Here is a 27,864-nt window from a genome sequence, read left to right on the forward strand (position 1 = left end):
CTTCAACCCACAGACCACAAGCACAGACCACCCCAGATATACCAGCCGCGACTACCGGATGCAGTATGCAACAATCCATCAGCACACACCATCTCTCCTGCCCTGAGAGACTGTTATGATAGATGGAGCCCAAAGTCACTGACTAAATGAACTCAGTGGACATCATAGTGGGATGGCCCATAGACTGAGGGAATGATGTCTCTATGTGTGTGTGTGTGTCTCTCTCTCTCAAAGACAGGGAAAATGGTGGTGATTAATTGGGAAGTGTAGGATCTCGGCATGACATTGATGGTATGGAATAAGGGGTGGATGATGTCCTGGGTTTGGCTAGGATAGAGTTAATTTTCACCAGAAGCTGGGATGGGACACAGCCAGGACAGGTGACTCAAACTAGCCAAAGGGGGTATTCCATACCAGGTGACATCATGCTCAGCATAAACGGGGGATCTAGTCAGGGAGGGGTGGCGCGGCTCCAGGAGGCGTGGCACGGGGGAAGGTCTGGCTTCGGGACAAGTCTGAGCCTGCTGAGTTGTACGGTCATTGGGTGAGAAACTGCATTGTGTATCACCAGTTTTGTATATTCTCTTATAGATACTGTTGTTGTTATTTCCCTCCCCCTTTGCTGTCCCAGTAAACTGTCCTTATCCCAACCCACGAGGTTTTGCCTTTTCCTTCCCATTCTCCTCCTCATCCCACCAGGGTGGGGGGATGGGGTGGGGGTGAGCGAGTGGCCGCATGGTGCTCAGCTGCGGGCTGGGGCTAAACCACGACATGGTCAAAATCAGTTAGTGGAGGAAAGAAAGCATGAAGGGTTTGCAGAGCAGAGATATACATCCTCTTTAAATATAGATGAACTATCTACAGTCTGAAGAAAGTAAAAATAAGTCGTTAGTCTTACTGGTCAGAATGTCTCATCTACTAATATTTGTATTTTACAAGTTGTGGACTTTTGGTAAGGGGGTGTATATGTATAACTTCTCTTGATATGCTCAGTTATCAGCCTATATGACTTAATCAGCTGCTGTTCGGAGTGCAAAAACTACATTTGGCATAGACGCTGAAAAAGAGCGGTCTGTGGTGGAAAAAATGTCATTACTTTTAATGATATATCATATAGAAATAAATGATTTAGCAGTTTTGTGACTAGTTTAAAAGACTTTACCTGGAAGCATGTTAAAAAAATTTGCATATTTAGTTTTACTTTAAGCTGTTATTCACTAGATAGAAACTTAGATGTCACCTCTAGTTTTACCGATATATGTAGAGAAATTATCTGAGACAAATGGATATTATTTATAGATGATCTTATTAAGCTTATGTATTCATCTATCTCTGTTGTACAAAAGCTTTCTTGTGAACTCAAAAATCTTTATTTAGAAGCCGTAGAAGAAGTTTCATTGGACAGTCCAGAGAGGGATCCAGGACTTTCACCAGAACCTACTCCTGCAATCACTCCTGTAACACCTACTACATTGGTAGCTGCCAGAATGGAATCAAAAAGTGTAACAGCCCCTGTGATTTTTGATAGATCCAGAGAAGAGGTACTGAGAAAAATTTTAAGTTATATTTCGAAGACTATGGAAATGTCCTGTTGGGGGGTGTGCGTGTAGTGTGTGTTTGTTATTTGTTGGTTGTTGGGTTTATTTTAATGCAGTACCTAAATTATTCACAGAATCATTCTTTACTAAAGGGAAGTATGCAAGAGAACAACTATTCTGTTTATTTTGTGTTTAATATGTATTTGACTCAATAATATGAGTGTTCGTTGCTTAGGTGATGAGAGATCTGTAGTGTGAGGAGTAACCTGCTCCATTTCTACCGGATAGGTATTGTAAAAGTGAAGGGAGCAAGTGTTGAGCTAGATGGAGGAGAAATGTTAAAGATGTGTATTAATTCATACTAGCATGTTACAGGTTTTAACTTGGGTTTCTGAAGCTATTGTTAATGAGAAAATGAAGGAAACAGTTGTTAGCATTATTCTTCATACTAACAAACAGCTGAGGCTGGTCATAGTTTTACCACTTAATTTGCTATTTACATTTGGCATTCCATTCAAAGTCTGTTCGTTAGCAAATACCATTCATTCTAAAATATGCTCCTAGAAAACGTCGCTGATGAATGAGGTTTGGCAAACAAGACTTGCCTGGGACTCAATGATGGCTGCTTCCCCAGATGCCCTAAGCTGACATTTCATTCTGATTTTCTTCCTCTTCAACCTTGGCACACTGTCTGTTCTGCCATGGTGTTTCTTAACTGCTTCTGTTCTATCAAACTTATGTACATTGCATGAAAGATTAGGAAACTTCGTGATCATGCAGTTCAGGCAAGTATCTGAAAATTCTGTAGTTGTTGCTTTCCCCTTCCCCAGCTCTTCAACTACAGATACCATTAATGACGAGGAATCTGTCTGTCTGAAGAAGAGGTTGCCACACTAAAAAAATTTTCAGGAAAGTCTGGAAGAGCTTTTTAGTCATTGAGACATACTGACTCTTCCTTCCCCAATATCCTTATCTTTACCCATACATAGTATGAATGCACATTAACTTATTTAATATGGCATACATTTTTTCTAGATTGAAGAGGAAGCAAATGGAGATTTGTTTGATATAGAAATCAATATATCAGACCCAGAGAAAGTTGGTAAGTTACTTCAACCTAGTAAGTCATATGTTAGGCTGTTTTACCTCTTAGAGACTATTCTGAGATTTTAGCATAATTCCTTATTGAGTTATCTTTTGATGGTTTTTAGTATGTAAATAAAAAGCTATTTAATGTGTATTTTGGGGGGAAAAATGTGTGGAGGGATTAAAGTAACTTGCCTTAGGATAAGTATTTTAATTGTCTTACAGGAGATGGCATGAATGCTTATATGGCATACAGAGTAACAACAAAGGTAACTAGTGCAACAAATATATTTGCAAATAACTTTATATCACAGCTGAGTAGATGCATCAGTAAGTCATAACTAAAATTACTTTTTTTTTTTTAGACACCCCTTTCCATGTTTCACAAAAATGAATTCTCTGTTAAAAGAAGATTCAGTGATTTCCTTGGCTTGCATAGCAAATTAGCAACAAAATACATGCATATTGGTTACATTGTGCCTCCTGCTCCAGAAAAAAGTATTGTAGGTAAGTCTACTTTCTGTAAGGTTGAATGTATGCATGTGATTTCAGTATTCTAATATAAATGAAATATTTTAATACCAATTCTGCTTGTAAAATAAATATACATGGAACTTGGTAAAATGGTGGGAGTTACTGTTATGTAAGCAAGATCTGGATGTGACTTAAGGTCATAGTGTAGAGACTTTCTTTGGCTACGGATAAGTTAGTAAAACTCACAGACTCTGTAGGACCATTCTCCAAAGAGCACAAAGCTTCCACTTTAAACTTGAACTGCCTACCCTTCAGTGCTTGGGTGGTATTTCGTCCCATCTAAAAGTGTATAGTCCACATGCTTATAATTTTGGAGAGAAGAAGGAAAAATATAGTTTTCTATGCTGATTTAAAATGAGGCGTCTTAAAGGAGAAGAGCTGGCAAAACGGCTGGTAGTAGATGACATGCATTTACACCACACACACATTTATTTTATTTTAATTTTTAATTCTGAAGTTGTCCTGGTTCTGGCAAGGATAGAGTTAATTTCCCGAGGAGCCAGGACAGGTGAGCCAAGCTGGCCAGGAGGCTATTCCATACCATGTGACATCATGCTCACCATAAAAGGGGGCTAGTCGGGCAGGGGTGGGTTCGGCGTAGCTCCGGGACGGGTCGAGCATCGGGTGGGTCGGTCGTTGGATCGGTAAATCGTTCTCTGTTATCACCCATTGTTATTATCTGTTATCAGTACTGTTGTTGATTGTTTCCCTCTCCCTTGCTGTCCCAGTAACCTGCCCTTATCCCAACCCTCAAGGCTTTGCCGTTGTTTTTCCATTCTCCTCCACACCCCGCCGGGGGAGGGGTGAGCGAGCGGCGCGTGGCACTTAGCTACCGGCTGGGGCTAAACCACGTCAGAAGTCTTAATATGAAATGTCCTACTGTCGTGGTTTAACCCTGGTAGGCAGCTAAGCATCACACAGCTGCTTGCTCACTCACCCTGCCGAGAGAATCAGAAGGAGAAGAGTGAGAAAACTCATGGTTGAGATGATAAAGACAATTTAGTAAGAAAAAAAGGAAGGGAAGAAAACCCACAAAACCAACAGATAAATAACAACAAAACCAAGATAAACAAGTGACGCAAAAAGCCCAAATTACTCACCACCAACTGACCAATGCCGAGCCAGTCCCTGAACAACAGCAGCCCTGGCAACACACATCCCACCCCGCCCCAGTTTTTATTGCTGAGCATGACGTCATATTGTATGGAATATCCCTTTGGTCAGTTGGGGTCAGCTGTCCCAGCTGTGTCCCCTCCCAACTTCCTGTGCACGCCCAGCCTACTCGCTGGTGGGGTAGTGTGAGAAGCAGAGAAGGCCTCGATGCTGTGTAAGCACTGCTCAGCAATAACTAAAACATCAGTGGGTTATCAACATTGTTTTCATCACAAATTCAAAACATAGCACCATATGAGCTGCTATGAAGAAAATTAAGTCTATCCCAGCCAGGCCCAGTACAATCTCCACCCCTTATTCCATACCATTTACATCATGCTAATCCATTTCCAGGCAGAGCTCCATACACTCCAGGTGGTCATTGACATAGAGGGCGACACCCCCTCCTTGTCTCCCCTGCCCGTCCTTCTTAAAAAGCTTATATCCTTCCATTCCAACATTCCAATCATAGGAGCCATCCCACCACATCTTTGTGATGCCAATAATAGGCCTGCAGGCATGCGCACGTCTCCAGTTCCTCTTGTTTATTCCCCATGCTATCTGCGTTTTCATAGTTGCATTTAAGTTGGGCCCCCCTTAGCTCCAGCATCTCTCCTGATGCGATGGGTCTTTCTTCAGTCTGTAGAGCGATGAAGCGCTTCTGCAAGGGCACCTCAGGCTTCGGGGGAAGTCTCTTCCTCCTGCTGGTCCTTGCCATTGTAAGCTTCCATTCTTCATAGAATCATAGAATGGTTTGGGTTGGAAGGGACCTCAAAGATCATCTAGTTCCAACCCCCCCTGCCATGGGCAGAGACACCCTCCACTAGACCAGGTTGCCCAAAGCCTCATCCAACCTGGCCTTGAACACTTCCAGGGATGGGGCCTCCACAGCTCCTCTGGGCAACCTGTGCCAGTACCTCACCACCCTCACAGTGAAGAATTTCTTTCTAACATCTAATCTAAATCGACCTTCCTTCAGCTTAAACCCATTACCCCTTGTCCTCTCACTACACTCCCTGATAAACAGTCCCTCCCCATCTTTCCTGTAGGCCCCCTTCAGGTACTGGTAAGCCACAATTAGATCTCCCCGGAGCCTTCTCTTCTCCAGGCTGAACAATCCCAACTCTCTCAGCCTGTCCTCACAGGAGAGGTGCTCCAGCCCTCTGATCATCTTCGTGGCCCTCCTCTGGACTCACTCCAACAGCTCCATGTCCTTCTTCTGTTCGGGGCCCTAGAGCTGGATGCAGTACTCCAGGTGGGAGTCTCTCAAGAGCGGAGTAGAGGGGCAGGATGACCTCCCTCGACCTGCTGGTCACACTTCTTTGGATGCAGCCCAGGACACAGTTGGCTTTCTGGGCTGCAAGCGCACACTGCCGGCTCATGTTGAGCTTCTCATCAATCAATACCCCCAAGTCCTTCTCCTCAAGGCTTCTCTCAATCCATTCCTTGCCCCGCCTATAGTCGTGCTTGGGATTGTGCCGACCCACGTGCAGGACCTTGCACTTGGCCTTGTTGAACTTCATGCAGTTCGCACGGGCCCACCTCTCCAGCCTGTCAAGGTCCCTCTGGATGGCATCCCTTCCCTCCAGTGTGTCGACCACACCACACAGCTTGGTGTCGTCAGCAAACTTGCTGAGGGTGCACTCGATCCCGCTGTCCATGTTGCTAACAAAGATGTTGAACAGTGCCGGTCCCAGTACCGACCCCTGAGCAATGCCACTCGTCACTGGTCTCCACTTGGACATTGAGCCGTCAACTGCAACTCTTTGAGTGCGACCATCCAGCCAATTCCTTATCCACCGAGTGGTCCATCCATGGAATCCACGTCTCCCCAATTTAGAGACAAGGATGTCGTGCGGGACAGTGTCAAATGCTTTGCACAGTTCCAGGTAGATGATGTCTCTTCCCTTGTCCACCAATGCGATAACCCCATAATAGAAGGCCATCAAATTCGTGAGGCACAATTTGCCTGTAGTGCAGCCAATTTGCCCTTAGTGAAGCCATTCACTAAGGGCGATTCTTCTGCATTATTGGTCCCCCTCCCTTCTGTGTGTGCTGATGGGGGAGTTTTTGGCTGTTTGGCTGTGGGTCCACTGCAGACTGCGCTTGGAACCAGCTATCTAACTCCTTCTCAGCCTCCCCGATGTTACAAAGCCTTTTCACCACCTCCTGCAGCTCAACCACCTGCTGCAGGAGGTCTTCCACCTGGGCACACCTTTTGCAGGCAGGTCTGCCACCTATCCGTGCCCTGGGAGAAAGGTCTAGGCACTTCCTGCAGTATGAGGTCTGCACTGCAGCCTCTCCCTTCAGCAGCTCCATCTGGGTGGAGGCATTGGCCACCGCTGGGGTAGGTGGTACAGATCCCCCCCAGCCAGAGCTGCAGCCTTTGCTCTCAGACCAGTGCCCACCATTCTGCCTTTAGGGTCAGGTAGGATGAGTGCCTTTAACCTGTGCAGATGGTTGCAGAATGGTGTCTGGTTGCTGGGTTATGTGCACTTCGAGTCTCCCACTCGGCCAGTGGAATGCCCCTCCTTTGAAGAGGCGCCCTCCCTGTGCACCCTGCCACTCGAACTGACGCTATGCTCTATTCGCAGCTGCCTTTTGTTGGTGTGGGGGTGGCTGCCATTGCTCTGCCAATGCCCAGGCCTCCTCAGCAGGTCTTTCTGCTCCCCTGGTGTTTCTCTGCCTCAGGAAAACCCCCTGTGCGCCAAGATCTGCTGCTCCACTGCAGGCCGGGCTGGCTCCAAAGCATTTCCCCTCGGCGAGGGGGAATCCTGTCCTTTCGTCAGGATCAGAAGTAAGATCAGCCCTTCTACTCTGCCCAATAGAAATTGGAGCAGTAATTTTCCTGTATGGACGCCTTTTGGCTGTTTTGGGCAAAACAGACTCAACTTGAGGAATTTGACGTAATTTAAAACATTTAATTACTGATTTGGGTATTGGGGAAAAAAAGAAGACAAACACTTAAGGAAAACACTTTTCTTCCTCCTTTCCCAGGCTCAACTTCAGTTCAGACACCTCTCATCCCCTCCTTCATAGTCTCTACTCCCCTTGTTATTGGCGCATCTTACGCTCAGTCCCTTCACAGTGAGGCCACAGGTGGTGCAGGAGGTTGGGGTCAGGACATAGCAGTTTCTTTCTGCCACTCCTTGTTCCTTTTCTTATCCTTCCTCTTATCTTCCACTGCTCTTTCCTTTTACTCGTTTCCTCTGCTCTGGCATGGGTTCTTCCATAGGCTGCAGTCCCTTCAGGGGTGTACCTGCTCTGGCCTTGTTTCTTTTTTCCCTTATTTACCACCCTTTCTTAAATATGTTTTCATAGAGGCACCACAAAACCACAGACTTCTCTGACTCAGCTTTGGCCTGTGGTGGGTCCATTGTTAAGCCAGCTGTAACCATCTGTGACCAGCACAGGGTAGCCTCTGACCTCCTCCCACAGAGATCACCCCTGCAGGGCCTTCTCCCCCCAAAACCTTGCCATTTATACCCAATACATTAATGAAAAAGGAACCCTAATAAACAACCCAAACAAACAAAAAAAATTCCTCACATTTATTTTTAGAAATTAGAAAATACTACAATAAAAATATTAGTTATGAGTGTACCACTCAATAGACTTATAAACTAAGATTTAATTTCTTGTTCTGCTTTATTAGAGTAACTGTTTTCTTTTGAACACAAGTGACCAGTAAGACTGTGACCTTTATTTAGATTGTCTTCATAAATGCAAATTCAACTAGTTTTTTAATAACTTTAATCACAATAGATGTATTACAGGAAATTGCATATTTCATGCATCCGTTTCCCATGAAAGTGTGCAACATGCGGTGTTTGTGTTCTTTGTATTCTTCTGCAGCGCTTTTCATTGTAATTTGGCTTAAACTTAGCTGAGTTTAATCTTCTAATCATATCAGTTACGTTAATGATTTCTTTATGATAATGTAAAATCAATATGATGCAATTTTCTTCAAAGGCATGACCAAGGTTAAAGTAGGCAAGGAAGATTCTTCATCTGTTGAATTCACAGAAAAAAGAAGAGCAGCATTAGAAAGGTAATGTATGTATCTAACTAAAACTTGTTTAGCATCAAAATGAATTTTAATATACTACGTGGGCTCTCTAACTGGGATTTGGACCATCTGTACTTAGGTGGATTCTGGAGTCTGTATGCAGCTGCCCAATATTTGTGTAGAAATAATTCCTGTTAATAATAGGAAATATAGACTTATTCATAGGAAGAATTATAGTTACCTCTCTTCAAACAGATCACCTCTTAAAATTCAGCTTGCAGAGATCCAGTAAGCAAAACTTTCTTCATCAGCTTACTTACACATTGTGATTTTAAGGCATTAAATCACTTCAGTGCAAATATTTCATATAAAATTGACTGTTGGGCAGGGGGAAGGATGAAATAAACCTTTAGTCAGTTGAAACTATAACAGCCTTCTGATGACTTATAATGCGTTAGTGTGACTAACTGTATTTTGATGTAAGAGATAGCAGATCTCTGTCACCCAGCCCTGGCATACAACTAGTATTGTTCAAATACCTTTGCTATGGAAGGGTGTCACAGGAGGAGTCAGAGATCACTCAGACAGATCTGATCTAGTAGTTAGTTTATTAAGTTCTAATCAGTAAATTTAGGTATGTAAAATATTTAATAAGTACAGATGGATTGGCGGTCAATACTCTGCTCTTTACTACGCTTAAAGTTAGTATGGGATACAAAGATCATCGCGTAAGCTTACTATATGTATCATCTTAAATGTTACATGCATGCAAAAAATGTCACTTACCAACCCATCGATGCCTGGTGTCAGGTAATGGATCTCTCAGCCTTGAGGGGTAACCTTGAGAGGCATCCCTACTCAAGGGGAGATCGCTGCTGCACAGCCAGCTGCTACGGAGGGAAAGCTCAACAGACCCTGATGGCTACAGATATTTATAGCGTAAAGTGGTTGACTCGTAGTTGGATTTTCTGCTATGTTCATGCAGTTTTGGCCGCTTATCAGCCCAGTCTCCAGCCAAACCGTTTTTGTGGTTTTGGTGCTGGGTTCTGGCTGATAGCCTTGCACAATAGGATTAACCTTGGTTAGGCCTACTTGTTGAGCATCTCCCTGGACCAAAGTTCAGTTAGTTCAAATAGGAGTGCACCCATCACACTCTCCACCTTGTGACTACAGTCAATCCGCTTTACTTCCCAGAATGATGATACGGTCACCTCTTGCCTCTGTGTCTTAAATATAGGGCGGTAAAGACATGACCTTGATAGGCTGGTAAATAAGTTAATATATCAGATTTGCTGATTCTTTAATATTGATATGTTCACTCACAGCTATTATATGTTGAGATAAGTGCCATAATTTGATATATAAACAAAGGGTTAACAATAAACACAAAACTACAAAGATTAACAAGATTACAACTCGGTGTATCATCAAATTCAAAGCTCTAGTTGCTGTTGGTGACCATCCAAGGAGAGTTTCCCACCAGTGATGCTCTCCATCTTTCTTCACTCTTTCTAGGATGCGGTGTATCTCCTCTGCATCTTGATGGACGGAAATTAGGGTTCTTTGTCCATTGTTTTGAACTCATTTTAGCAATTGACACACCATGTTGCAACAGCTTTCTTACCAATGTGAGATTCATTCCCATGGGGGTAGGTAATAAATCTTGATACAACGTATAGTTAGATTGTAACAGTTGGTGGGTTGTGACAGGAGCTGAATAGTCAGTTGCATCCCATAATTTCAGTAAAATGGTAAATACAGATATTTGAGTGATTGTGTATATCTACAGTGGTGTTGTCTATAAATAGAAAATCACAAAGGGTTCTTATACAAACACATCCATTTCCAGCATATACAAGTACAGTTTCAGGGTTTTCATTGGGACGTATTTCAAAACAAACATTTTGTTCAGTGTCAAGACAGACATCTTGGGCCTTAATGGTATTACTTTCACAAATAAAGCCTTTTTGTTTCCGTACAACACATGTCAACATCAACGGGTTGCCCTTTGTTCCCATTTTGTTGAGCCCATAGTCTATGTTCTAATGGACAGAGTACAGTTCCATGGTGATTTAATCCCAGTGCAGTGACTGGGTATATGGTGGATACCAAAGCATTGTGTATTTATAAAAACAAAAATTGTGGCTTTACTGTCAGTAGGGTCATAAGTGAAGTTGACTAGATACCACCAAGATTGGAAATTCTTTTCTAATTGAGTCGCATTATCCCAAAATACCTTTCAAAACTCAGCGGGCAAAGTGCCTTCATCACCTTCCCTTATAATTGCCGTTATAGTAGATTGCACCTATAACTGAGCTTGGATACAGCTAAGAGCTAGAGAAACATTATTCCGGGTGACACCAAGTGCATCTACAATTAGTTGGTGATCCTTCTCATTAATTCTTTCCCATTTAGGCAATATATCAAATAAGAGCCATTGACTAGTTCCCAGTGCCAGAAAAGATGATCTTAATGGATATTCTAGTTTATACAAATCACTTGTTGCTGAGCTTAGTTTGTTTGCTAAAACTTCAGCATCTATGTTTAATACTCCTAATCCTGTTTCCAGGATGCCAGTCACATCTCTCCTTCTTTGTTTTGGAGAAGTGAGGGTTTGCCCGTGCAACCATGCTAACCAACCTATATAGGATGTATTTAGAAATGGTGAGCAGATAGGTTTAATTGCAGAGATATTAACTTGCATTGATAGTTCCACTCGCTTGAGGGACCATGATGGGTTAAATAGCACTTGTTGCTGGCCTGTATATTTAATAGCATAGGGTCCAATTTCAGAAATCTGTGGGGATAAGGTTTCATCAGTCTTATTGGGGGTCTTGGAGGTAGTAGGATGCATTGTGGACAGGTCGTTCTATCTTTTGTTTCTATCTGATTCACCATTTTAATAGTTAAAAGAGTGTTTCCATTTGTGTAGTTTAACACACCACATCTAATAAAGATGGTTCTGCCTTGTGGGGTAATAAAGTGATGGTTCCCTTCTGCCTTTTCAGATTTTCGCTCCTTACTGTATTGTTGGCTGATGATTCTTATTGTTAAATTTTGTGTCGGATTTCCCAATATTCTTGTATTTCCAACAGTCTTAAAGATGTATGATTCAGAATTGTTTTGGGTTTGCATGGCAAGGTTTTGGTAGCGAGGGGGCTACAGGGGTGGCTTCTGCGAGAAGCTGCTAGAAGCTTCCCCTGTGTCTGATAGAGCCAATGCCAGCCGGCTCCAAGACGGACCCATCGCTGGCCAAGGCCAAGCCAATGTGATAACATATTTAAGAAGGAAAAAAAAACCCAACCTGGTGGGAGCTTTTGCAGCCAGAGAGAGGAGTGAGAAGATGTAAGAACATCTGCAGACACCAAGGTCAGTGCAGGAGGAGGGGGAGGAGGTGCTCCAGGCACCGGAGCAAAGATCCCCCTGCAGCCCGTGGTGAAGACCATGGTGAGGCAGGCTGTCCCCCTGCAGCAGCCCATGGAGGAAGGATGAGGGGGTGTAGCGATTCCACCTGCAGCCGGTGGAGGACCCCACGCTGGAGCAGGTGGAGGCACCTGAAGGAGGCTGTGGCCCTGTGGGAAGCCCACGCTGGAGCAAGCTCCTGGCAGGACCTGTGGACCCATGGAGAAGGGAGCCCATGCCAGAGCAGGTTTGCTGGCAGGACTTGTGACCCCGTGGGGGACCCCATGCTGGAGCAGTCCGGTCCTGAAGGTCTGCACCCTGTGGAAGGGACCCACGCTGGAGCAGTTCGTGAAGAACTGTAGCCCATGGGAAGGACTCACATTGGAGAAGTTCGTGGAGGACTGTCTCCCGTGGGAGGGACCCCATGCTGGAGCAGGGGAAGAGTGTGAGGAGTCCTCCCCCTGAGGAGGAAGGAGCGACATGGACAACATGTGATGAACTGCCTGTAACTCCCATTCCCCATCCCCCTGTGCCACTGGGAGTGTTTAAGATTTGGTTTTATTTCTCAGTGCTTTACTCTGTTTTGCTTGATAATAAATCAGATGAATTTTTTTCTAAAAGTTGAGTCTGTTTTGTCCAGTGATCTCTCCCTGTCCTTATCTCGACTCACAAGCCTTTCGTTATACTTTTTCTCCCCTGGCTAGTTAAGGAGGGGGAGTGACAGAGCAGCTCTGGTGGGCACCTGGCCTCCAGCCAGGGTCAACCCACCACAAGAATGTGCTGCAGTTACCATATTGATTAGTACAAATAAAAGAGTTGGGAGCTTTCACTCTGTGGATTAGGCCTGTCAATGTATAAGTCGGATCTGGCTCATGTTGGAGATGATTACTCCTATGTGAAGTATAAGTATTCTTCCAGTGATTGACCCAGTCTTGAAGGGAGGTGTTTTGGTATTGTCCCTGGTACTGTTCCTGGAAAGGGAAATAACACAAGTCTCGGTGGGGAGACTCCGGACTGGTTACCCCTTCCAGTGAGTGACTAGGGTATATTCACCTATCACTAATAGAATGTTTAGCTCCACTGCTGTCTTTTGTTTTGTACAGTGCTTGCCAAACAGCGGCAATGGCTTGTCCAACAATTCAGCCAATGTTGCGTGAGCTATAGCGGGTGAATGTTTGTAGCCCTGAGGAAGTCTATTAAAAGTAAATTGTATCCTATCCCACGTAAAAGCAAATCTTTCTTTATCTTCCTCCTGTAGCGGCCACATAAAAACATGTCTTTTACATCTAGTACTGCCATCCAGGGATGAGTGGCAGCCTGAAGGTTGGCGGTTAATGTAGCAATGTTTTGGATGACAGCCGTAAGAGGAGCGGTGTTTGCATTTAACTTTCTGTAGTCTATGATTAACCGCCGCTTGCTGTCTGGTTTTTTAAGTGGCCACACTGGGGAGTTGTATGGAGAGTGTGTTCGGGAAATAATGTGTCTTTTTTCTAAATCAGCTATGACCTCTGCAATACCCATCTGAGCAGCAGTGGAGATAGGATACTGAGGGACATTAGTTATTTCTGTGTCAGGCAGCGTGGGTGCAGCTCGCAGCAAGCAAACTATCCCAGTTAACTGACACTCACTGGTAGCCACTAATTTTCTCTCAGCTAACCAAGGACACAATAGGATTAACTTTGGTTAGGCCTACTTGTTGAGCATCTGCCTGGACCAAAGTTCAGTTAGTTCAAATAGGAGTGCACCTGTCACAAAGGGTACTGTCACTGGTGTGCTGCATCATCCCTTCCTGCTGACATGGCTGGTAAAGCCTTTAGAAAGCAACTAGTAAAACTTCTATAACTTATGGTCACATACAGCTGAGTCAAGTATACAGACTTAATTTTGGTATGATTTTATAATATGCCCGTTGCTGTGATGTGATTCTATGTGATTATTAAAAACAATACACCGTTTAACAGTTTCAGTTAAACTAGAAAATTAATAGAAATCAAAGGTTTTTGATTGTATGTCAAAGAGCATATCGAACAGATAATATATGAAGCTCTTGAGCTTTTGGAGTTCCAGAAACAATCTTAACTGGAATAATATCTCTTCAGAATCTTGTTGCTACCATCCTTCCATTTCTTAACTAAGAACATCTGAACTGATGTTGACCCTCAAAATACTGATAGGTTGTCCTATCTTACAGCTATGTGTCACTAAAAATTGGTATACAGCTTAATGTTTGCTACTTAAAATTGCACTCTGAAGTTACTGAAGTAGTTCTGTCACTTAGAGCAGAACTCTGAAAGACATCCTGGCTATACAAGCCTGTTGCTGGAAGAGTGGTGTTATAAAATATGAAGACTTGGAATAACAGCTGGGATTGGAATAGACTTAGACAACTGAAAAACCACTTCCAGACAAATTTAGGTCTCTGTTTGTGATAGAGATGACTGGTTTCCTCCTTGGTTGGTCACTTGAACAACAGAACTCAGATTAGGAAAAGTTTAATTCGCAAATTTGTGTGCATGATTTAAGTGTTTCTTTTTCATTTATTTGTTAAAGGAGTTAAACTAGTATATCACTTTCAGTGGATGTTAAGCACTCTTCCCATACTGGGGAAGGGACTCCTCAGTACTTTTGACAGTGCTGGGAAGGCTTCATGATATATTCCATTTCTTTTTTCAGAAAGACCATGAAAGTCTTATCCGGCAACGAGCAACTTTTTGACCACGTTCCTAAGCCAATTTTAGCTAGCTTTTCCATTCAGAACCAAAAACTCACCTACCTACTGAGGTGTTCAAAAGGTATTTAGAGGCAGTGGTTATTTTGCTGTTTCCTAAAGCCAAGGAAAACATATTAATGTGCCCCAGAAAGACCAAAGAATTCTGTTTCAGATTGCTCTTTCTAGATTGCCCAGAGCTATGGAGAAAGTAGGCAGGAAAGCAATGTGCCTTTTTTTATTGAGTTCACAGAAGTTTGTGCTTTAGAATAGTGAACTTAAGTACTACAAGTTTGACAGGTGTCTTCAAGCATACCTCTAGTTGTCTCCAGTGAAAATGTTAATTATCTCCCTTGGAGTAAGTGCTATTCTCTAGCAGCAAAGTTCTAAAGAAAAAGCTCTTTGCTGTGCCAACTTTAACTTGTACTTGCTATTGACTGTTAGAACAAGCAAGGAAAAGCTGAGCAATCTAATGTATGAAATAGTTTGACTGCAACTCTTAGCTTCTTTAGGAAGAAAAATAAGGATTTGGTGTCCATATCTAATGGAGGATGGCGAAAACACATTGTGTTTACAATATCAATGTACTCAAACTTTCAGTTAAGTCCCAGTCTATATAACTCTCTAGGACAGTTTCCAAGCAATTTGTGACTGTAATGGGGCAGTTCTGGTACTTTACAGCTGAGGCTTGAGCAAAACTAAAGCTTTGCAAAAAGTACAAATACTGTTAATGGTGTTCTGTTAGCAGACCTTAATTGGCAATATTGCAATATTGCATACTTTCTCATGCTCCCATGATCTTTTGAGGTATTAAGTTTCTGTAAAGCATTCTTGTAAATATCAGACGCTTTCTGTTAATACATAATATTAAAATCAGTTATTACAAACTTACAGCAGTTTTTACTGAATGAGCACTGTAGAAATTTCCCTCTTCAATTAATATTTGTACAATCAATAGTTTTCAGATCCAAACAGAAATGCAAAAAATTGCAAAAGGAAGGAGTTGCACTAATTTAACTTCTGGGTGGATGAGTCCTGTAGAACTAATATAGGTTGAAGGCTGTCTAGCCAGTGAATAAATAGTTCATACCCAGAACAAGATCAGCTCACTTCTCCAAGACTTCCTTTAATTCTAAAACAAGCCAGCCAGAATTAGCTGTAACAAAAACCCTGTTCACTGTACTGTGTGAGAATGTGTTTAAACAAGCCCATCTATTTTCTGGCTTAAATTGGTTGTTGTTAGAGCAAGAAGCCTTCACTGAGGTGTAAAAAATATCAAGTATATTATTTAGTACTGTGCAACATAGATTTATGGCAAATTACGACACCTTAAGAAGTTTGATGTAAACAAACTAGGTTAGAAACCACTGCCAGCAACTTGTCTTTAGAGGTGACTTTACAAGTGTTCAAACCCCATTAGATAATGAAGAGAGGTTACATGCTGCCTACATTGTACCCATTCTTTAGCTAAAGGACACTTTCCAATGCTGCCAGGCATATGAAATCTGTTTTGTTATCTAATATTTTAACTTTTTTAAATCATAGGTATCTACAAAGAACAGTAAAACACCCTACCTTGTTGCAGGATCCAGATTTAAGGCAGTTCTTGGAAAGTTCTGAGGTATTTACATTCTTTTAAGAAGTTCCTTATTTGTTTCCAGATATGGTAATGTACAAAGTAATGTACTCTTTGTATTGAGATCTAATCTCCTAAATTCATATGAAATCAAATTGAATTGTACCCATCATGGGACAGAGTGACAAAAGGCTTCTTAGGTAATCGTATACAAAGCCTGTTGCCTCTACCTCTGATAAATCTTAGGTTGGTAGTGACCAAAAGCTATCTGCTGTTCAATGACTTCTGCCAAGTGAGTTGGTCTGTCAGTTTCTGAGTGAAGCTCATCATACACAGAGTGAAAATCCATAATCAGTGCTACCAAGGGTTAATTAAGATCATGTATTAAACTGGCTTGGAAACAGTTCTTGCCTCTAGGAGTCAAGCTTGAGGTTTATTGGCATGATAATGTGAATAGGCATGCAGTGCTGCTGGCCTTGCTAGATGTTTTGTGGATAGAGGACTTCAGTCATCAGTGCTATCAATCTGACACCTTTCACAAAATGAAATGTGTTGCAGAACAGATTGTCTCCAATAGCATAACTCTATAAATGTGCATACTGGATTTGCTGTAATAGTGGATTGTCTTTTGGTGAATGTCAGTATCTTAGCTATGCTAATAAGTCACAGAGGCTGCGATACTGACAAAAGCATCATTGATGGAGAACTTAAAGTGTCAATGCTGCTGACACAATGTATCAGATACAAAGGGTAAATGGCCTAACTAAAGTTAACAAAGAATAATATCAGTTTAAAGTTTGTTCACTTGCTCCTGAGGATTTCTAAGTACCTCACAAATGTATAGTTCTCGCAATACTCATGAGGTAGGTTTTGAAACCCGGCCTATATTTAAAAGCAAAAAGACATAAACTTTTAATGATCTGTACACAGTGTGAATCTTGCATTATAATGAAGTGGTTTACAGAATAACTGTATCTTATTGTAAATCTAAGCTTTTCTGTTTCTGTAGTGGCAGTTTGTTCTCCGTAGTGTACAGGTGGCTAGTTAGGACCTTTGGCTAGTTCATAACTTCTGACAAGTAGGTCTGTTTGTTCCATTTAAACCTAAAGGTGTAGAAGAAAAGTAAATAGCCTATATTGTTAAGTTTTCCTCTGAGAATGTAAAAATAGTAAAACTGAGAAATTAGATTCCACTATATTGTAATATATAGGAGTAAAGAAAATAGTCTATCCTTTTCTTTCCCCCTTGTACCATTATACCTCCAGCCTTTTAACCAGCCTGTTTGCCCTTATTTGTCATTCATTTCCAGCTGCCGAGAGCAGTTAACACCCAGGCTCTGAGTGGAGCAGGAATATTGAGGATGGTAAACAAGGCTGCTGATGCTGTCAACAAAATGACAATCAAGATGAATGAATCAGATGCAGTAAGAGCTGATTTTCTTTTTTTACTTGAATAATGAGTTGAATTAATGAGGCTGAACAATTGCATTTTAAAGCTGTAGAAGTAGAAAATGAGACAGTAATTTGCTTATTGGCTTGGATTCTTAGCTGTATCAGTTGACCATCCTAGCAATGAATGGATAATTTGCTTCTTTAAAACAAGAAATGCTGTTGGTAATCTAAATTATAATGCTAGACTCTTTCCTCTTTTATCAGTGGTTTGAAGAAAAACAGCAGCAATTTGAGAATCTGGATCAGCAACTTGGGAAACTTCATGCCAGTGTCGAAGCATTAGTCTGCCACAGAAAAGGTAACTTTACTTTTATGTGACTGCATGAGCTTAAATACTTAGAGCTTTAGAAAATGTTAATGAAACAGGAACTTAGTATGTCAGAGCTCTTAACTAACAAATAGTTAGTTTTACAGTAAATTTTATATGCAAAAGTCTTCTGACTCTACCTTTTAGTTTAAACTGCTCTAGCATTTCTGGTATATCTGGTTTTAATCTTAATTTTATCCAGACTATATATCATTCCTTCTGTTGAACTTGAAAGTTACTGTATTGGTTAGCATGATTTTTTTTTTTTTTCTTGCAGAGATTTAATACCATAACTAGCAAGTGATATGCTACAGTAGATATCTATAAATGTATCTAGATCTCATGGTGTCACCTGACAGCAAGGGGACAGACAGATTCTTTTAGGGATCCTTATCAGAATGATAATGGCACTATGTTGTAATTACAATTAAAGCTTTATTTTTCTTAACAGGATTTTATGATTAGTATAGCATAGAATTTAAAATCAGAATAGCATAAGACTTCTATAAGCAGAATCAGTGTAGTACAATTTTATAAGTAGCATAGTACAGAATTTTATAGCACAGCTTAGCTTATGGTTTCTAATCACCCGGACCCTCTGCAGATCGGGTCAAATCTTAATACTTGGTTGGCTGTATCAACATAATAATCATAATCTAGACTCGAAAAACATGTAAAAGAATATGAGTCACTCATTCAGTCCTCGGAGGGAGCAGATGATGGTGGAGGCATCCGTGGCCACCGGGAGGTCACGGGTCTCACTGTCCAGCAGCAGTTCTGGTTCAGGTTCCCACTTAGGACTTGTAACTGCTTGATTTTTAAGACAGTGCTCTGTATGCTGTTACACTTCCCTGTTCTGTGATGGGGTCATCACCACTACCTGCTTGGCTGGGTGACTGGGACCTTCAAAGGCCAGTAAGGAAGGGAGTAGTCGGCCTGGCACCCAGGAATCTTGAGGCTGACAGGGAGGGGAAGAAGAAATCTGTTTGGATCATCTACTTGGTTCACAGGACCTTCAGGGCTATTTGCCTTATAAAATGGCGTTAGTTATGCTAACCATATGTCATGGTTTAACCCCAACCAGTAACTAAGCACCACGCAGCCGCTCGCTCACCACTCCCCCCGCCAAGGGGATGGTGAGGAGAATGGAAAAAAACCTCATGGATTGAGATAAAGACAGTTTAATAGGATAACAAAGGAAGATAATGATAATAATAATAGTAACAACGTCGACAATAAATAATAATAATAATAATAAATATTAAACAATAATAATAATAATAATGAAACCCAAGTGATGCACAAATGCAATTGCTCACCACACGCAGAAGAAAAAAACCCAACCCGGTGCCCAGTCTGTTTCCGAGCAGCAAATCTGCCTCCCGGCTAGCTTTCCCAGTTATATACAGAGCATGACGTTATATGGTAGGGAATATCCCTTTGGCCAGCCTGGGTCAGCTGTCCTGGCTATGCTCTCCCAGCTTCTTGTGCACCTGGCAGGGTGTGAGAAGCTGAAAAGTCCTTGACTTTGTGTAGACACAACAACTACCTAGTAACAACTAAAACCATCGGTGTGTTATCAACATTATTCTCATACTAGATCCAAAACACAGCGCTATACCAGCTACTAGAAAGAAAATTAACTCTATCATCTCAGTCAAAACCAGGACAGTGAAGATAATATAAATTTTGCCCTAGAGTTCATTTTAGTAGACCATTCCATCTCTTGACCATGCCATTACTTTGGGGTCTGTAGGGCAGGTGGAACACCTAGGCAACTCCATTACATTCACGCCATTCTTGTAGAATTTTATTTTTTAAACGAGAGCCATTGTCAGACTGCACAGCAGAAGGCATGGGAGTGTCAGCAAACCATCCATTAAGTCCTGCCACAGTGGTAAGACCATCAGCTTTCCTGCAAGGAAAAACTTTCCCTAAGCCTGATATTATTTCAACTCCAGTAAGGCTATAATGCCACCCCTCAGGTGTTCGAGGGAGAGATCCAACATAATCAATTTGCCAAGTGGACCAGGGGACTTCTTTCCTACCCCCTATCCATTTGGTCCTGAAAAAGGTAACCTCCTGACTGGGGCACTGGCATTGTTTCTTCATCAATTGTTTCAAAAGCCCATTTAGTGTTGCCCTGTATCCAGCTTTTGCATCACAGAATATCCATGCACAATATATTTAGGTTTCCTACTAGCATTTAGTATTTGGGGGTGTGTGCAAAAGGGAAGTTCCAATTTTACTTAACAATTGAATAAGGAACCACTACTCCATTTACTCTGTTTACTAATATTTTCTGATATTTCAGAGAGATGGCTCCAGGACATGATTCTGCTTTAATCATGGATAATTGTGCTCCAGTATCTATGAGAAAATCAGTTTTTAATTTATCATTTACTATGGCCTCTTCCAGTCCGAGTCCCTGGTCTAGTTTCCCCAATACTGCTTTCTGATAGGAGACAAATCAGGATATTTTTGCGGTTTGAAGGGGTTTCCCTGTATGGGAGGAGCACTAGGCAAAAGTCTAGATAACTTTTCCTCCTTTTCTTTTTCTTTCACTAGCAATTTTAGTTTTTGAAAGAAGAAATGTCCATAAGCTTAATATTTAATCACCTATGTAGCTGTTTTGTCAAGACTGCTTTCCATCAGATTATTTATTTTTTAATATAAATTAAATACATCAAAGTTTGATTTGTAGTACACAAAAGACCATAAATATACCTTCTGACACAGATGCATTATGTTTAAGCATGTGTCTTCAGTTGCTTTTTCATACCTCTACCAGGAATTATTCTCTGTATAGGCAGATGTCTCTGAGATCAGATGTCCTCAAGGTTAAAGAGTATTTTAAGAAGTAATGAAAGTGGGAATGTATCTGATTACTGCTGATTTGACACCTGCTCTTAGATTTCAATAAATGCTTTTTTTAAAGAGTGTTATTTAAATTGTGATAGTTTTAAATATCTGAAGACTTTTCTTCTAGAAATATTTCTGGTGTTCTGATGATTCTGAAAAAGCAGCACAGTTATAAACAAACCTGTGCTTTTAATCCTTAACTAAGTTGGATTACAATGAGATTTTGTTCAGAGGTCCTTCATAGGAGCTAACATTGTACACCATGACTTAACATGAGGTTTGATAAGACAGTTGCCTAAGTGTTTGTTAATGAATAAGCTCAAAACTTCAGCTTCATGGATGCCAGACACAAAGTCACATGCCTTTATTTTTTTTTTAAAGGCATGTCAAAACATGACAATATATTATAGTATACACAGTCTTGTTAAAGATACTTTAGTCAATAGAACAGTATAATGGAAGCAAATTCCACTCTGGTGTTGATGTTCTCATTGAATAATTCTCTTCCTCTTCTCCCCCCTCCCCCCTCCTCCAACTGCATGGATCAACTTCACTACAGACCAGTTAAGATTGTCTTGAATTTGCTGTATAGGTAACTTGACTTTTGTTTTGTGGGCTTGGACTTTTTCTGAACTAAGCAGTTGGATAATACTGAAGTGACAGTTTCTTCCATGTATTTTGCAAGACACAATAGGCATCACATAACAGGCTCAGCAAATCATTTACTGATGTTGGGGAGTTTTGGGTGCACTATGTTCTCCTAAATGCGGTTTCATTGTGATCTCCTTGTGTATTTTATCGTGAGCTTTGGGAAATATAGTTTATATTTTTCAGTTGGCAAAGTTAGGATTGCTGTAGGGCAGAGATCTGCTTGGTTGATCTATCTTGAAGAGTAACATAACAAATTAACTTCATTGTACTGGACGTCACTCCTGTATTTCAGAGCTTTCAGCCAACACAGCTGCCTTTGCTAAAAGTGCTGCCATGTTAGGTAATTCTGAGGACCACACTGCTCTATCTAGAGCTTTGTCTCAGCTTGCAGAGGTTGAGGAGAAGATAGATCAGTTGCATCAAGAACAAGCTTTTGCTGATTTTTATGTATTCTCAGAACTGCTTGGTGACTACATTCGTCTTATTGCTGCAGTAAAAGTAAGTACTTCTAGGAAAAATGGTTAATTTTTGTGTTTAAGGTCACACTTTGCAGTTTGTATATTTAAGGTAAATGGCCAGGTTGGATGGGGCTTTGAGCAACCTGATCTAGTGGAAGGTATCCCTGCCCATGGCAGGGGGGTTGAAACTAGATGATCTTTAAGGTGCCTTCCAACTCAAACCATTCTATGATTCTATGAATGTTTGTATGCATTTGCACACTTCATTACGCAGTTAAGACTTGCTGAGTTTTTGCCTGAAATTCCAATCAAGTAAAATGAATGAATCCATGATCAATTATTCCCATGATAAAAAATTGTTGTGACAAAAAATGGGCATGGATTAATAGGATCCAGACAAAATCTAAATGGTGAATATCTTCTAATCAGAGCAATATTAATTGTGCAGAGTATTTAGGGACACCGTAAGAGTTAGCATGCTGTACATGTTTCTTTCAGGTAACTGATTTTTACAGTATGCTCATAAAATGTTTTCAAGAACATAATTTGGCCATATTAGATAAGCAATAGCTTCAGTAAAAAAGCAACAAATATCACTTGTGGATCTACTTCTCATTAAAGAAAGCATTCAATTTTGGTGTACAGTATGATTAGGTTTTGACATGGGGAGGGGTTGTATTGGGTTTATGTGGCAAGGTTTTGGTAGCAGGGGGGCTGCAGGGGTGGCCTCTGTGAGAAGGGGCCAGGGGCTGCCCCATGCCAGACACAGCCGGTTCCAGCTGGCTCTGCAATGGACCCACCGCAGGCCAAAGCCGAGCCAATCAGCAAAGCTGGTGGCACCTCTGTGAAAACAGATTTAAGAAAGGAAAAATTGCTGCTCAGCAGAGTGTATGTATGAGGGGGAAGTGTGAGAAGCAACCTTGCAGATACCAAGGTCAGTGAAGAAGGAGGGGGATGAGGTGCTCCAGGTGCTGGAACAGGTATTTCCCTGCAGCCTGTGCAGAGGTTTGTGAAGGACTGCAGCCCCTGGAAAGGACCTATGCTGGAGGAGGGGAAAAGTGTGAGTAGGAAGGGGCGGCAGAGAAGAACTGTTATGGGCTGACCATAAACCCACCTTCCCCATCCCCCTCTATGTCACTCAGGGTTGGAGGAGGAAGAGGTAGAATAGTCAGGAATGAAGGAGTGAAGTTGAGCCTGGGAAGAAGGGGTGGGTGTTTTAGTTTTTGTCTTTGTTTCTCACCATCATCCTACTGGATTTTTAAATGACAATTACATTAATTTTTCCCAAGTTTAGTCGGTTTTGCCTGTGATGGTAACTGGTAAAGACATCTCCCTGTCTTTATTCTGAGCTTTTTTTCATCTTATTTACTTCCCCTGTCCTGTTCAGCAGCTGTGAGTGGGAATCTGACAGCCAGACAAGGGTCAACCCATCACAGGGGTGTCTAAGAATTTTACCCAGAAATGTCTTTGAACTGCTGTTGTTGAAGGCCATTGGAAATATATTTTTTATATATATACACACAAATAATATATATATAGTTATAGTCTATATGTTGTAATATATATTGTTATTCTATATATTATATAGAATACATAGTATATATAAAAATGTATACTTTAATTCTACTACCTCCATCCATTGCTAACAAAAATGTACTGCCAGTTATGCATATAGTCAATGAAAAAGTTTGTTAGAATCTGTATTTAGAGAAGCATTTGTGTAATATAGCACTTCACAAATTGATCACTTTGGTAGTATTGTGATGGAACAAAGAACACAAAATGATTTGGAGCACCAAGGTGTCTGCTCTAAAGAGGCTTCTTGAATGTCCTCTGTTATTCTTAGATGATGTTTAGCTGTGCAAGCATGCTGTCAAATGAAATCCAAGACACAGTGAAGTTTCTTTTGAGTACGCTTGTTCCAGTTTTATCCAGAAATATCTTTTCCTAATAGGAATTTAGATAGCTTTAACGATTGCAATTGCTTAATAAACGCCCATCCTTACAGGGTGTGTTTGATCATCGAATGAAATGCTGGCAGAAATGGCAAGATGCTCAGGTCACTTTACAAAAAAAACGTGAAGCTGAAGCAAAGCTCCAACTCGTCAACAGACCTGATAAACTGCAGCAAGCTAAAGACGATATAAAAGAGGTAATGTTGTCAAATATTTATATTATTCTGGAAGCCAGAACTATTTTATACAATTTTTGTTTATAAATCATGTATTTGCTATTTTCCACATTTACTTAAATTGTTAAAAAGAATTTATTTAAAATATGAGATGTGCACAATTGTTACCTCTTCTGAGATATGTAAGGCCGTTGAATACTGTCTACAGAGTCTGGGAGATGGGAGGAGGGGAACACGAACAAGTTTTAAAATGCTATTAACTGTTGCAGATGACTTTGGTAGTCAGAAGAACATCTCTTGGGTAAAATCTAGCTAAAAAGACTAACAGAGAACTGTTCTCATGTTTTCCTTAATGATCTAGCATATCTACTTTTATAAATATATTTTTAAAAACATATACTTATATTGTAATTTCACTAAAAATCTAACATGTTGAAGTTTTGTAAATTATACACTTTTTCTAACATGCTTCACTAAGGAAATTGAAGAGGTAGGACAGCTTAATTATTTAACATTAATGAATTCTAGTTATGCACCACTATTTTCTCATGAAATAATGGAGAACATCATTGCAGATTTCAATCTCTTATGCACTTTCTTTTGTTTGGCTGTCTCATTGGTCACTAACCCAAGCTGCTTTGTTCTTTCTGCACTTCAATATATTTTACGTACAGTGTTGAAGTTGCTCATTAACGTGGCTTTCTTTTTTTCTTTAAAAAGGCCCTTGTTGACTGGGAAAAAAAGCGTCACTTTTGTGACCACATTCTTGCTGGTTGGCTCTCTTGATGTCATCCATCCACCATGCAACAAGTGAGCTGGAACTCATTGGCAAAACTAATTCCTGAGTGTTTGGGGTAGTAGGAAATACTCAATGACCCTTTCTCATTCTTAATATAAAAAGAATTAATGATGTTGTTCCTGAAGGATTTCTTTTTCCTACTTTATCATGTGTTTAGAGAAGGTCGTTAATAAACCCAGAATTTCAATATGCTGGCAGAAAATTATTACTTCCACTGAAATATATTCCGAGTGGCTGAATTCTTTAATAGTAGTCCTTTTGACAGAGATATCAAAAAGTGGAAGCCTATGCAGCTTGAGCTTCACCCATGACTCAGTTCCTTTGTGCAGATAAAAGGTAAAAGAATAGTCCTCAAAACGCCATATTAAACAAGGGGAAGATTTTTCCTTGTCAGAAACTGTAAGATGGCAAACTTATCCAGTGATAATTCCTACAAACCCTGGTGTTTGGATATGATGGAACTGGAATGTGGGTCTATAGGCCTATAGAGGCTTTCTCTGAAGTCTTGGGCACCTCTAAGCTGCTGTAACAGGAAGGCACAAGTTATTTCAAAGCAGTCTTAATCTCTCTTTTCTTGAACTGAATTTTATATTGTTTTAGTTATTAGCTAACTCTCTAGGCTGTGCATATATTAATGTTTCCCTGAAGCACATCCTGTTATGACTTATTGCATAGCTCCATAAGTGTACATCTGAAAAGACAGTAAGGGAACTTTGAATAAATAAGACTAAAACCATAAATATCTCAAGATATTTATTTGAATAGATGTTCATTACATATCACAACAGTAAGATGACACTGCACCACAAAATGCCTTTTTTTTTTTTTAATTCCTGCTGTATCTTAAAACAGTCCCCACTGAGCAAGAGAGCTTGTGCTTTGGCTTGCCTAAATAACATATGTTCTGACCAATAAACACACATCCTCGTTAGCTTGTCATCTGCAGCAGAAATATGACAAAGATAAGTATTTACTTGACCATAGGCAGAGGTGAAGATTTAATATTCTCTTCTGTGAATAGGAAAGTACAGGCAACTATTTTTTGAGACTTTTTCACACTTGATTGAACAGGTAAGAAAACTTAAAAGGTTTAGGTTCCTTTTATAGTAGTGTTTGTAAAGAGAATAGCTAATAAAGCTTTAGAGATCCTTTTTCTTTGCTAAAGAATCTTTAAATTTTTTGTTACTAAGTATTCATTAATAACAGTATTGAGATATTTTTATATTTGGTATACAGATAACATTACCTTAGAGATATCATTGTTTTAACTGATCTGATGACATCCTTTTCTATAAATTGTTGTTTTGAAATTACTGTACTGAGGCTTTCCCTTAAGTATATCAAAAAACAAATAGGTGTTTTTCAATTCTTGAATGACTGTCACTAATATACTAAAAAAAAGTTCAGCTACTGATAGACTGAACAGAGAACACAGTCTTATCTCTGCATGTTTTTCCTTTGCCAGTGGGAGACAAAAGTTCAGCAAGGGGAAAAAGATTTTGAACAGATCTCCAAAACCATTCGTGAGGAAGTGCAAAGATTTGAGGCACGTATAATTTTGTCCATATAAATGACAGTTTTGCTTTAGATAACATTGATGTTCCAAGTAAACTTGGTTAAGAGGTTACTCTGCCATAATTATTTACTTTATTAACAGGGGGAACAAGTGAAAGACTTTAAAACTGTTATTATCAAGTACTTAGAATCGTTAGTGCAAACACAACAGCAGGTAAGAAATTTTAAAATTTTTGTACAAGTTAATACTTAATATGTTCCATATTAGGTTTGTTAAAAAAGACAGACTTTAAGTATAGCAATTTCTAAAACATAGAGAACTAACTCTAGTCTGTAATATATTGCAGGAGAACATAGTGATTGCTGTTTCCCAGCTGTTATTGTTTGCATTTGCATAGCCCTAATTCAGGGGAGCAAGAGAGAAGCTTTGTCAGGGAGGTAGGCAGGAAAGTGGAGGGTCTTGTCTATTCAAGTAATACTTTTATTTGTAGATTGGAGTAAAATGCATTAAATATGTGCTTAGGCTTACTGAAGACACTTGAATACTCAAATGCTTATCTGCTTTTTTAGAAAATAAAATTTAAAAAAAGTAATTAATGTTGTACAGCAGTAAAACAGCTTTCAGTGACTCAGAAATAGGCCTGGTTCCCAAATGGGTGTCTGGATTTTTTTTCCTTTTTTCAATCTGGGAATATAACCTTCCAGCTTTGTTTAATAAAAATAAAATAATTAAAAAACAAAACACCTTTAGAGGTAAGAATGGCAAACTCACCATGCAAACAAATGTTATATAACTATATTCTGCGGCAATGTGCTCAGTGTGTAAGAATAACTCTGTTTGCATGAGCAGATTTGTGTATTTATTACTTGCGTTCTTCTCACATCATGTAGTAATGTGAATGGATAATTAATGAATGGACAATGGATAATGTGAATGGAAGCATCTGTGTTCTTACTTTGTCCAGTGGACACAAATTCAGTACAAGAGGAGGAAGGTGTATGTGTGTTCTTTTCCAACATTCAGTATTTAAAGTAGGGTGTGGTTTTTTTCCTCCTCTGAAAGCTAATAAAATACTGGGAGGCATTCCTACCTGAAGCCAAATCCATTGCTTAAAAGAAGACTATTTCAAATAACAAGAGACTCTGGATGTCTGTCCTGGATAAAAACTAAATTCCACACTGAAATCACTTCAAAATCATCCAAATAAACTCCTATATATTTTATGAATTAACACATGGTGGTTTTATAAAATGTTGTGGTATATTAACAAGCTGCATGTCATGACCTTCTTTGAAGTGGACTGTGGCATGATGTTCTGCAATACATTGCTGAATTGAACACTATTGTGTCTTAATACTTGCACCAAAATGTGCACTGTAAGGCCAGAAAGCAGATATTTTTGTTCTTTACAATACAGTGTTCTGTAGTATGTTTACTTGATCTTTGAAACAAATTTAATTGCAATGATTAATGTTCACTTACACATTTCTGTACAGAATCATGTTTCTGTGATTACGTAATAAAGTGTATCTTGTGAAACATTAAACTCTTATTTTGTTTCTCTAGATATTTACTGGTGTTCTTAAAAGTAGCATTTATAACATATTGATATTATATCAAAGGCAGCAACACATAGAATCATAGAATGGTTTGGGTTGGAAGGGATCTTTCAGAGATCATCTAGT

At 40.2% G+C, this 27,864-nt stretch overlaps 1 protein-coding gene and 1 long non-coding RNA gene across 4 annotated transcripts in view; both read left to right on the forward strand.

Annotated features, from left to right (window-relative positions):
- The window catches only part of LOC142599226 (uncharacterized), a 1,086,559-nt gene that overhangs the window by 674,562 nt on the left and 384,133 nt on the right, over positions 1-27,864 (forward strand). The gene's annotated exons all lie outside the window — the stretch shown is intronic.
- On the forward strand, positions 772-27,725 carry LOC142599176 (sorting nexin-2-like). 3 transcript variants are annotated; one of them, XM_075739017.1, is made up of 13 exons: positions 775-1,541; positions 2,574-2,640; positions 2,850-2,893; positions 2,990-3,131; positions 8,283-8,361; positions 15,974-16,049; positions 17,314-17,427; positions 17,660-17,753; positions 21,568-21,773; positions 23,742-23,885; positions 26,129-26,209; positions 26,321-26,392; positions 27,242-27,725. In XM_075739017.1, the coding sequence occupies exons 1-13, from the start codon at positions 1,317-1,319 to the stop codon at positions 27,290-27,292; spliced, it is 1,395 nt and encodes a 464-aa protein (XP_075595132.1). In that variant the 5' UTR covers positions 775-1,316; the 3' UTR covers positions 27,293-27,725. The 3 variants fall into 3 exon arrangements, with proteins under 3 accessions (XP_075595134.1, XP_075595132.1, XP_075595133.1); XM_075739018.1 differs by lacking the exon at positions 26,129-26,209; XM_075739019.1 differs by lacking the exons at positions 26,129-26,209; positions 26,321-26,392; positions 27,242-27,725 and adding an exon at positions 24,585-26,121 and having other exon boundaries at positions 772-1,541.

The sequence above is a fragment of the Balearica regulorum genome, chromosome W (genome assembly GCF_011004875.1).
Source record: "Balearica regulorum gibbericeps isolate bBalReg1 chromosome W, bBalReg1.pri, whole genome shotgun sequence".
Lineage (NCBI taxonomy): Eukaryota > Metazoa > Chordata > Aves > Gruiformes > Gruidae > Balearica > Balearica regulorum.